Genomic DNA, 12,576 nt, shown 5'->3' with positions numbered 1-12,576 from the left:
ATAGCCCATCCATATTTTGATAAGTTATCAATAATCATTAATATATAACGAAAATTATTATTCGATTTTGGTTTTGTTATTTCAATTAAATCTGCCTGCCAATTCTCATCAATATGTTTAGACACTATTGGATTACGTTTAAAATTAAATTTTGGATATCGATGAACTGTATGAGTCGATTGATTTAAAAGCCATTGTTTAACTTGATTTAATGTTATATTAGAATAAATGTTTTTAACATATTTATAAAGTTTAAGAGGCGTACTAAAACTAGAATAATATTTTGTATTATAATAATATTTTTTGAGTATATGATTAATATTTTTCCCAGTTAATGGCTTGTCTAACATTTTTAGGGTACCTAGCACGTATAACTTTAGAACGAAAACTTGCTGGTGTTTTCATATGTTCTTTATATTTATCTTTTTTAACTAAATTTGTATTTTTTGGAGATATATCGACTCGTTGGGATCGTAGATCTTTTATAAATGATTTTACTTTTAAAATTTTTTTTAAACTTTTATCATTTGTCTTATAATTTCTTTTAAATAATCCTTTAGGTGTTATGTTTAAATATTCTTCCCGTTCTTTTAATTTTTTACTAGGTGCTTTAAAATTGTAAGTATATTTTCTTTTATTTTTATTTATATCTGGGGTTATGTCACAATCTGCTTCAATCTCTTTAAATTTTGGAGTTTTAATTTTTGGAGTTTTTACGTTTATAATTTCTTTTTGTTTATCATCATCATCTGATTTGGAAGCTATTACAGCACTTGTTATATCAAGGCATGCTTTTTCCTCTGTTTGATCGATATTATTTTTAAATATCAAAAATTTTCTTAGAGCTTCTGCATATAACTTAGCTTTAATTCTTTCATCAATATTGCTAGATAATATAGATTCTATTTCTTTATCCAAGTCATTCATTACTAAAAAATTTTTTGGTGTTTGATATTTAACTAAGTTACTTATATCATTTTGATGTTTATTCTCATTTTGAACAATTTGCATTTTTTTGAAACTCATTATATATAGATTTGTAAAGTAACTTTAAAGCAGAAGCAATCAATATATTCAGCAAAATATTTCCTCCTTGTTGTTTAAGATATTTTTTACGTTTTATAACTGAAGTCTTTGTTGCAAGTTTTCTTAATAATTTTTTATTATTATTTAATTTTTTAAAATCACAATTTTTTATTGGTAAGTTACCATGCAGACAGTTTTTAGCTATTTCAGATATTGAATTTATGACACAGATTTTAGCTAATTTTATTAACTTTTGTCTTTGTTTTGTAGATTTAGTATTAACGATTTGTTTCAGAGAGTTTTCACAATTTTTAATATTTTTTAATTTATTTTGATTTAATATAAATGTATTTTGGTGTTTCATTTGGAAAAATGTTTGTACGTACTCTTACATCATTTGATGTGTGTTGATTAAAATCTAAAAATAAATAACTGTACGGTTTGTTTTTAGTAGCATCTATATAGCTATCATATATAAATTTAGAATTATTTGCATCTATTTGCGAGCTAAGAATTTTAATTTGTAATGTTTCACGTGGATTACTCATAAGCACAATATATGTACTATTAGTTGAAATATCTCTCATATATTTACTTTTTGGAAACAAATTTTGTAACAATAAAATTACGGTAATATTTTTATGATGACTTAATTTTGTAAATAAATCACTAACAAGTAAGTCATTAGAAACTGTATGCATACAGTCATCTAAAACAATTAAATTATTATGGCTTGAATCAAGGTCATTTATTACATCATTATTAAAAGTATTTATTTTATTTATATGAATTCCATGTATTGAATTATAATCTGAGAATCCTTGAGATGAACAATATATTATTTTGTCAAAATATAATCCAAATAACTCATACATGTTTTCAATTAAATTTGATACGAAAGTTGTTTTACCACTACTTGATGGTCCACATACTAAAATACGTGAAGGGTGTGTCAAGGTTAAATCATAATTATTCATGGTTACTGTTAATATAAAAGTATTATAAATAATATGATTGGTTATTTACATTTATATATACTTTTATAGTTTTTATTTGAAATATAACCTTGAAATTATATTATAAAATCAAAAATTATTTTGAAATTTAGACAGTTAATAAAACATGGCTTTCATAAACCCAGATTTTGAAAATATTAAAATAATTATGTGCACTAATGGTTATAAAATCGATGGTGGCTTTTATTTGCGAGAACTTGGATTTTGTTATAATAATTTATCATCATCAATACCATTCAACTATAGAATTAATAAATCTAAAATCGATGTAACTAATCAATTTGTCATAGATTATATGGAAGATAATATTCATGGGATTAAATTTGATAAAAAATTTGAATTTGGATTATCACCAAGCGAAATTGTACCTGTAATCAAAACTTTATATCACTTAAATACCAATACACATGCAAAATATATAGCAGTTTGTAAAAACGATGATGGAATTAAAAGTCTATTATATAAAGCTGGATTTGGACAATATATCATAAATATAGAGAACTTAAATATATTTTCATCCACAATGATTCCAACAGATAATGATATAATGACCGAAATTACAAAAGATACTAATTCTAATCCATGTTATTTGCACGAAAAACTAAAAGTTACTTTAAAACCTTTGTGTGCAAAAGAAAAAGCTGAGTTTATGTATAATTTTTGTAAAAATACTCATAATAAATATTTTAACCCACAATTTATTAAAATAAATAATGATAATCAAATAAATACTGCAAAAACAACTATATGGTAAGTAAATTGTATTATTTTAAAAACTTACAATATATAATAATACAATTTATTTACAGATGCTGAAATTCTTACAAAAATGGTTCATCTAGAAAATAAATATATTATTTCTTATAATTAAATATTAAATACATTTAAAATTTAAAAATTTTTATTTTAAAATAAAATTATTAAAACAAATAATTTGTGTAAATTATTAAATTATATATAAAAATAATTATAAAATTAAACCCTCCACCAAATAAGTATATAATAATAGAAATTATATAGCATTAGTTGAGCCAAATCCACCATTTCCTCGTTCAGTCTGTGGAATATAACCAATATATGGAGTAACCTTTTTGTATGGTAACACTATGAGTTGGGCAATACGATCTCCAGGTGCAATGTTGAAAGCCAATTTACTGTTGTTAATAACCAACACTTTTACAATTCCAGTATAATCAAAATCTACAATTCCGGCTCCAATATCTATCCCTTTAACTGCTAATGAACTTCTTGGAGCAATAAAGCCAAATGAATTATTTGGCATGTAAATGCTTAATCCAGTTGAAACAAGTTTGCGTTGAGATGGCAATATCATTTTATCCTCATTTGAGTATAAATCTAATCCAGCGCTTTTTGATGTACCTCTGGTAGGAAGACACGATCCAAAATCCATATTTATTTTTAATTGTTCATCTAAAAAAATAATTAATCTTATAATTAGATTATTACATATTTAGTATTAGTTAAACATACCTTTTGAAATAATATCATAACTTAAATTAAGTTTATAATCTGTGATACGACGTTCATCCAAATAATTAAGACAATCAATATAACATTTTCCAAGAGACTCGTTTGGTTTAATGTACAATGTGTTAGTTTTAGATATATTCCACAAAACAATTTGCATAATGTCTGAATTTTTGTTTTCAACATAAAACAACTTGCAGACAATATCTTTAACATCTAAATCTTCATTTTTAATAAATGTTCCCATATAATTAGCTGGTATTTCGTTTAAGTTATTTACATATAAAACAACTTTAGTCATTGGTTTCACTGCATGAAAATTTAGTGGTGTTATTGATACAAGTGGATTAATTTTGTCTCCGTTAATGATTAATTCCTTATATACATTATTCATATTGTCTGTAACTAAAAAAATATTAATGTTTTAATGAATTATGTCCAAATGGAAGACATGAAACTCCATCTGATAATATATAGTTCTTATCGTCCATAGGATGAAACACAAACTTATTAATAGATAATGTTTTAAGCATATGTTGTTTTGATTGAATTGTTGTCATAGATGTATTATAATATTTTTCATTTAACAGAACATTTTTATAAATATCATGTGTTAAATTATTTTTAATTACATTTTTTGACTAAAAATTTTGAATGTTTTGTATTTTTATACATTGTTATACATTGTATTACATTGTATTGTATACATAAGCATTGTTTGAAGGCTAACAACTTTTACTGTTATACATTATTATAATATAGTATAGTGTTTAATGCAATGTAATGTAATTATTATTAATATAATAATTGTATAAATTTTTCGTAGAGCTTATACCATTCAATTGTTTAATTTTTTCGTAGAGCTAAGTAGACATAAATGTCTATTTTCGTAGAGCTTGTAAAAGTATACAACATATTATTATTATTAAATAGTTGTCTTAACCTTTTTTTTCCTAAAGTTGACTATTACTGTGTATATACTATCTATATATAGTAAGCACAGGTACTTCAAGTTGATGATGAAAAACAATTACCAAAAAAAATAATAAAATAAAGAGTCAATCATAGGGTTAGACAGTTAGAGACAGATAGTAGTAGTAGTAGTAGTAGTAATACTGTAGTAGTAGTTGTTTTATATTATGTATATATTGTATATACAGTATATATTTTTATTATAATTGAATACATAAGCGATTGGCATAATAGTGAGGCATTTTGCGACACATAGTAATAATAATATACTAGTAGTACCTCTCATCTGAGCTGAGCTGAGAGAGAGAGAGAGAGAGAGAGACATAAATCCCGGAAGAGTTAAGTCTAACTGACCTTAACTTGTATTCACCGATTAATTCAATATTCATATATAAATATTATATACAGTATGTAATGAGTATATATATATATATAGTATATACGGTATATATATATATTATATATACAGTATATTATGCCAATATTTTATGTTAAAATATTTTAAACTGTATGATATATGTACTGTAAGTTACTGTATAATAGCGTATAAATAATAATAATTTTAATGAATATATGATAATAATAATAATAAATATGAATGAAATACTGGTGTAGTGTCTGATAATAATATTTTTTTTTTAATAAATAAATCTTGTTGTAAATGCATTTAAAATACAATATATATTTTATTCATAAATATTATATACAGTATATATAAACAACACATTTGTATAATATATATATATATATAATCCGATATTTATTAATAGACAATATTTTTTCAAATTTATAAATATATTTAAATTTATTTTTATCTCATTTATGAATTTAAATGAATGAATGAATGAATGTTTTTTATTATTATTAATGAATTTGAATAGAAATATATTTTAAAAACCTATTGTCTTATTATTGTTAATATTTATTATCAAAAAAAATAGTTAAAAATAAATGTTTTGTTTTTTATATATTTATTATTAGAATATTATTTTTTTTCTAATAAACTACTGTATTATATATATATATATATTTATAGACACTCTGCTAATAAATACCATTATACTAATAATAATGATAATAATAATAATAACAATTAGTCAAAAAAAAATAATAAATAATTTATTTATAAATATATAAATATTGATGACACAAACAACACACACACATAGATAAACATACAAATAGCTAAAAAAAATAATAATAATACTAATAATAAGTACTAACGGCATAACTAATATACTGTATATATATTGTATAATAAATTTACAGTAATATATTTATTATTATTAGATAATAAATGGGTAAAAAAAACTACAACAAAAAATTGGTTTTTAAAAAAATTATATCATATATATATATATAATAAATAAATTAGTTGTTAAATAATAATAAATTTATTTCTACAGTATATATATATATATAGTATATTTATATATATATATATATATATATATTGATATATTCACACACAAGTCTCAAGTGAACGGCTTGTTGGCGACAATTAAAAAATAAATAATAATAATAAAAATAATAAATAAGGTGCCCTGGGTTAAACTAATATATATGTAATATTTATTTAATTAATAAATAGATAAGTTATATATACAGTATATATATTGGTTATATAATAAAAATTTATTAGTGAGACATAATCTCTCTCTCTCTCTCTCTCTCTCTCTCTCACACACACACAGCTCAGGGGTAGCCAAGTGTGTGTCACTACTATACTCTCTGCTGTATTATGTTATATAACTTATGTGTATAGGAAATGAATAGCTAACGAAGCAATAACATCAAGTAATCATAATAATAATAGCAATGTAGTGCATAATATATATATATATAATATATGATATGATATATAACATGTATAACTTATACATGTTATATACAGTATATACATACATACATACTGTAGTTGTTGTAAAAATGTTATATACAGTGTAAAAGTTTAATAAACAACAACAACAACAACAACTAGGTATGAGTTGGTTGTCTTGTCTTAGGCATAGCCCTGGGAGTGATGTATACATATATATAAGTTATATATAAAGGTATAAAAATCTATATATATATATATATATAAATGAATTGATATGGAGTGGTATGTATAGTATGTATAGTTTTTTATTTTAATATTTGAGGGCCAATTGGCAATGTATTTGTATATGCAAGTGCTCTCTCTCTCTCTCTCTCTCTATCTCTCTCTCTCTCTCTCTCTTTCTCTCTCTCTCTCTCTCTCTCTCTCTCTCTCTGTCAATGGGGGCAACTAATGGAATGCCGATTATTAGCCACAATCCGGTCGTTAACATCCCCTTAAAAACCAGTCGTGTATTTTGGTTCACAAGACAACTACCTATACCTACCTATACTATACAACAACTATACAGTATAAGCGCAACTAAAAACCAGTTTTCACTTCTTTAAACACATACACACACACACACATACAGAGTGTGTGTATACCTATACGGACTATACGGCTATACCTACCTATACTACCCTAATGTTTTTGCCAGTCCTTTACACATTACATATACATACAACTAATGGTATACTAACTCTTGATGGCTGTTCTCTGATCTCTCTCTTCTATTAGGGCTGTATCTCCTGTCTCTCTCTCTCTCTCTTGCTCTCTCTCTCTCTCTCTCTCTCTCTCTCTCTCTATCTTTCCCTCCCTCTCTCTCTTTCTCACTCTATCTCTCTCTCTCTCTCTCTCTCTCATAGTTATTAAGAGCCGCGACTAACTCAACGCAATTGTGAGCCAACTCAACACTTAATGATATTATTTTGTGGCATCACTTTTATATACATACTTGTAGTTACCATTGAATTATATATATATAAATCTGTGTATATATGTGTGTTTGTGTCCACTAATTTAGTTTTTTTCGGTGATAATATATATATATACATCTATAATGTGATAACAAGTGTGGATTAACCCCAAGAAACACCATTAAAAAACTTATTATTTTGTTGGATATATATATATATACAGTATTATAAATATAAGGATAAAAAAGTTGTACTCTTGTTGTTGTTGTTGTAAGTGATGGGCAAAACCAGTGATGACTCGTCAGCGGCAACAACGCCAATATGTCGGTGTCGGGTCATGTATTTGGGTTCGGCAGTACCGCATATCACCAAAGATGGCCTACAGGGCATACAGGAGCCCCTGCGTGACCTCTACCCCGAGCACGGCTTGCTTGGTCAGGCTGGAGGAGGAGGTCCGGTAGCCGGCGGTATCGATTCGTGGCTAAGTGTCTGGAGTAATGGTATACTAGTGGAAAACGTGGATGACCAAGGTAACGAAATGAAACGATTTCATCCGATCGAGTCGCTACACTATTGCGCTGCCGTACGCTACGTATCAGTGCCCCGGGGCGGCCAACATACCAATCATATAGCCAACGGCAACAACGGCACTATCAATACTAACACCAACAACACGTTTGCTGCCATAAATGGCAACTCGGCATCGTCTACACTGTCGTCGACAATCATCAACGGCGGCGGCGGTATCGGTGCTAGCGGTGGCGGCGGTGGTGACAAAGTGGCCAAATTTTTACCTCTCGACAGTCCCTTTTCAAGGTATGCCAATACCAGTCATCCGCCGCTGTTTGCTTGCATTCTTCGCCGTACAACCGGAATCAAAGTACTCGAATGTCACGCCTTTATCTGCAAGAAGGAGCCGGCGGCCAATGCACTGGTCAGATGTTGTTTTCACGCCTACGCCGATACTATTCACGCCAAACAAATCGATACCGAATCGCCGTACGAACAGCTCGATCGGCGCCGATCCCGTTCAATATCGGCATTGGATACCGTCGAGAAAGTCGAGGAATGGCGTAACCGATCGACCAGTTCGTCGACAACACACGACGATATCGGTGCCGGTGATCTTATAGTGCATTCGTCCTCTTCTACCACTAACGGTCTACACCACCATCACATGAATGGACATACGCTGACCACAACCAACGGTCACGGATCGCGTCCGCGGACACCGTCGGCCACATCCATCATTAGTCACTCGCCGCCGCACGAAGAAGAGTCCAACTATAAGGTCTGGAACGGATCGGCTCATCTGGAAAGGGAAGTCGTCTATCATGACGGCAACGCCACACTGAGAAGCATGCGATCCAATAGCAATACAATGATGCCGATGGCGGTGCCGAAACCGCCCAAACCCAGACAAATTGCAATGCCATCCAATGGTCCGCCGCCACCACTGCCATCGTCACTGCCGCCGCCACCGCCTCTGCCGATGACTACCTTAATGAAGGGCACAAAGAAGTCGTCGAAGAAACAACAGGCAAAAGAAAGTACTTTGAAAAAGAAACACAAATACAAGGGATTTATGGGACCACAGTCCCAGCACATACCAGTGCCACATCATATGATAGCCGCCAACGGCTACCATACAGTGATGGGTCCGCCGCCACCCCATCATATGCTGTCCCAATCGTCACCTCATGCCATATACGCTGCCGCGTCGTCAACACTCTACTCGGATGGCCGACGCTACGCGACTGCCCGAAGGGGACCGCCTCCGCCAATGGGTGGACCACCGTTGCCGCCGCCACCGCCGCACCATCATATGACCGGTTTTATTCACGACGGCTACCAACAGCATCCGATACTGTTGACCGGCGGCGGACAACATCCTGACGAACCTATTTATATACAGTCGTCGACAATGCGTCCGATAACACCGATGACTGCCGCCAACTATGCTGCTGTCCAACACCACCATCATCAGCAGCAGCATCACCTCGACCAGCAGCAGCCGACATACATCATACACAATGGCCATCCCTATCCGTTGCCGCCGCCGCCATCCGAGCAGCACTACGGAACAGTTCAGCGGTCGTCAAAATACAGGGACATCAACAGTAGTCAACAACAAGATATGATGGACAGCAGCAGTAGGCCATCATCATCATCGAAAAAGAAGGATAAAAACAATAAGGGAGGTTCCGGTTCTTCGGAAATGGAGTCGTCGTCGTCGCCGTTCAATACCGGTATCTACAAGAAGAAGGGCCACCTAAACGAACGGGCCTTTTCCTATTCCATACGACAGGAACACCGATCCCGGTCTAACAGTCTGACTAATCTGCACTTTGACACCAACAACGCACAGCCAGACGAGTCTTCGGTGTTGTCGTCGGTGATGATGAATGGCCACCACAATCATCATCATCACAATGGCTTAGACAACGGCAGCAGCCTATCAGCTCAACAAATAAACGGCGGTTCGGCCATTCATCTAACCGAACGGGAACTATCAGATCGGTTGACTGCATTGAATATGAACAACGGCCAGGCAATGATGAACGGCGGCGGCGGTGGCGGTCATCATCATCATCACCACCACAACGGTGGTGGTGGTGGACCTCCGCCGCCACCACCGCCACCGATAAACGGTTTATTATTAGACGCCTCACAGCCAAAGGTGGCCACAATTAAGAGGCGATTGAATTCAAAATCAAAATATTGAAAATAGTAATTATTATTATTATTATTATAAAAAAATTAAACTTTTTTTTTAAATTTTAAGTAAACGCCTATCAAAATGAAACAGAAATCTACTTTTATATTGTTATATAATATTTATATATATATATATATATGAAGAAAAAAATATTTTAACTTTTTATTTTCAATGAATTTATTTTTTAATAATTTTTATGATTGATTAAGTATTTTTTTAATCCTAATTTTATCGGTTTTATATAATGAAAAAAAAATTTTTGTGTTATTATTTTAATTGTGTTTTTAATTATTATTATTATTTAATATAATATTATCATTGAATATATTTTTTTTATAAAAAAAAGTTACTTTATTTGAATATTAATTTTTTTTTTGACAACTTAATTCAATATTATTATTATTATTATATAAAATATTTCGCAATAATATTGATTATTATTATTATAATTATATAATTTTTGTTTAATATAAATTTTTGTTAAAATATGCCCATGGACAAATTGTAATACTGATACCTTTTTTTTTATTTTTAAAAAAAATTCCTAAAATCTATTTATACAAACATACAAAAAAAAATAATTAATTATTTTTTTATTGCAACAAAAAAAATGGTATAAAGGGGTATAAAGCTGTCATAATTTATTAATTAATTATTTTATTATTATTATATAATTTATGTTTTTTACATATATATATATATAATATATTATACACACATACATACATATATATATAACAAAAAAATTGTTATTTTTTTTATCTAATAATAATTAATTTTGTTATTATTATTAATAATATTATCGATTCATGTGTTATGCATATTGTCCTCATATCGGGTGTTCCTATAGTTTAATAATTTAATATAATTATTGTGTAATATTATTATTATAAATGTGTGCAAAAAAAACAACAAAACAAAAATCTATACCCCCTTTGCTGTTATATATATATAAAATATATATATATTATAAAATGTTGACTCATATGATACTAAACAAACAAACAAAACAAATTAATTATTATAACTAAAAAAATTTATATTGATATATATTTTCAAAAAATATTTTTTTTTAAAAATTTAAATAATAGCATGTTATCAAATTGATTTTTAATGGCAATTATATTATATATATATATATAAATATTTATATATAAAAAAAACAAAACACAAATTACTGCTGTATTTTGATAAACAAAACAAAAAATTGCATGAAATGTGCCAAAAAATGTGTGTTTTTTCTAACTAATTAATTAATATAAATATATATATATTTTTTTGAAAACAAAATAACTTATAATTTGACTAAAAAAATTTTTTGCATTCAATTATTATGTTTGTTTGTTTTATATGATATTATTATTCATACAATTAAAAAAATAAATAATTATTAAATTATAAAATAAATTGCTTATTAAATTTTTGAAACACCATATATAGTAATAGTATTGATTTTGTTTTAATATAATTATTGGGAGTAATTATTATTAAATTAAAAATTTTTCAACTAATAATAATAATAACAAACTAATTATATACCCCTTAAATGATAAATAATTACTAATAATAATAATAAATAGGCAAATAATTAGACACCGATAACCTTGATACAAATTATTAACACGTGAGTATTTTGTATGATGTTTACAAGTTATCAAGGTAATAATCATAAAATAATAATAATCTAAATAACTTGATAAATATAAAGTATATAGTTATTTAGATTATAATTTTTTTATGTGGGTGTGTGTATGTGTATGTGTATGTGTATGTGTATGTGTATGTGTATGTGTATGTGTATGTGTATGTGTATGTGTATGTGTATGTGTATGTGTATGTGTATGTGTATGTGTATGTGTATGTGTATGTGTATGTGTATGTGTATGTGTATGTGTATGTGTATGTGTATGTGTATGTGTATGTGTATGTGTTGTATTTGTAATTACACTATTGTATATGTGTGTGTATGTATATGTATATATGTGTGTGAATGTATGTGTGGTTAATACACACTGTATATGTATGTATGTGTGTGTGTAATACACACTGTATATGTATGTATGTATGTGTGTGTAATACACACTGTGTATGAATACATGTGTGTGTATATGTGTACGTAAGTATATATGTGTGTATGTGTATGTATATGTATATGTTTGTGTATATAGCTGTGTGTGTGTGTGTGTGTGTGTATGTAAATGCATGTTTATATGTATGTAGTGTTTAATTAACAGTGCATCTATTTTTTGAATTAAATTATAAGCCTATACCGGGGGTATAGGCCAACAAAAATTGCCGTTAAAGGCTCATTGTATTGTCCCCTCGCACGGTAATCTTTAGTAAAAGGCGAAAGATTATTACGTGTAATGTGAGGAGACCTGAGCTATGAAAACTACCAGTGCTTACCCATACCATATACCCACCCGTTTCAATGTTTCACTGATTACAGTCGTCAATCAACTATTTACTACACTAACTACATGTTATACCCGATTAATTGAAATCAATTCAACAACTAATTGTTAGTAATGAATATTTATTAATTAGATTTGTATATAATTTTCTAATAAATTATCA

At 28.8% G+C, this 12,576-nt stretch overlaps 2 protein-coding genes and 1 non-coding gene across 3 annotated transcripts; 1 reads left to right on the top strand and 2 right to left on the bottom strand.

The window, feature by feature from the left end:
* Positions 1-3,054: 3,054 nt before the first annotated feature.
* LOC128953461 (uncharacterized) lies at positions 3,055-3,453 on the bottom strand. The gene has a single exon (XM_054298943.1). It carries the CDS (start codon positions 3,451-3,453, stop codon positions 3,055-3,057), a length of 399 nt encoding a protein of 132 aa, XP_054154918.1.
* Positions 3,454-7,542: 4,089 nt separating this feature from the next.
* On the top strand, positions 7,543-12,339 carry LOC128953460 (uncharacterized). The gene is made up of 2 exons (XM_054298942.1): positions 7,543-9,859; positions 12,263-12,339. Exons 1-2 carry the CDS (start codon positions 7,558-7,560, stop codon positions 12,337-12,339), a joined length of 2,379 nt encoding a protein of 792 aa, XP_054154917.1. The 5' UTR covers positions 7,543-7,557.
* Positions 12,261-12,385, bottom strand: LOC128953587 (U5 spliceosomal RNA). Its single transcript, XR_008484470.1, has one exon. It is a non-coding gene; the product is annotated as a U5 spliceosomal RNA (small nuclear RNA).
* Positions 12,386-12,576: the final 191 nt, after the last annotated feature.

Source organism: Oppia nitens, unplaced genomic scaffold, assembly GCF_028296485.1.
Source record: "Oppia nitens isolate AA-2021 unplaced genomic scaffold, nextdenovo-longstitch-racon4-pilon3 scaffold22_pilon_pilon_pilon, whole genome shotgun sequence".
In the NCBI taxonomy this organism is placed as follows: domain Eukaryota; kingdom Metazoa; phylum Arthropoda; class Arachnida; order Sarcoptiformes; family Oppiidae; genus Oppia; species Oppia nitens.
This window is presented reverse-complemented; position numbering and strand designations above follow the sequence as displayed.

Excerpts from the sequence above, each read along its gene's own strand:
- LOC128953461 (XM_054298943.1), bottom strand. The coding sequence starts at position 3,453 with ATGGATTTTGGATCGTGTCTTCCTACCAGAGGTACATCAAAAAGCGCT.
- LOC128953460 (XM_054298942.1), top strand. The coding sequence starts at position 7,558 with ATGGGCAAAACCAGTGATGACTCGTCAGCGGCAACAACGCCAATATGT. Across the intron at positions 9,860-12,262 it reads GAACGGCGGCGGCGGTGGCG|CCTATACCGGGGGTATAGGC; the intron begins GTCATCATCATC and ends TTAAATTATAAG.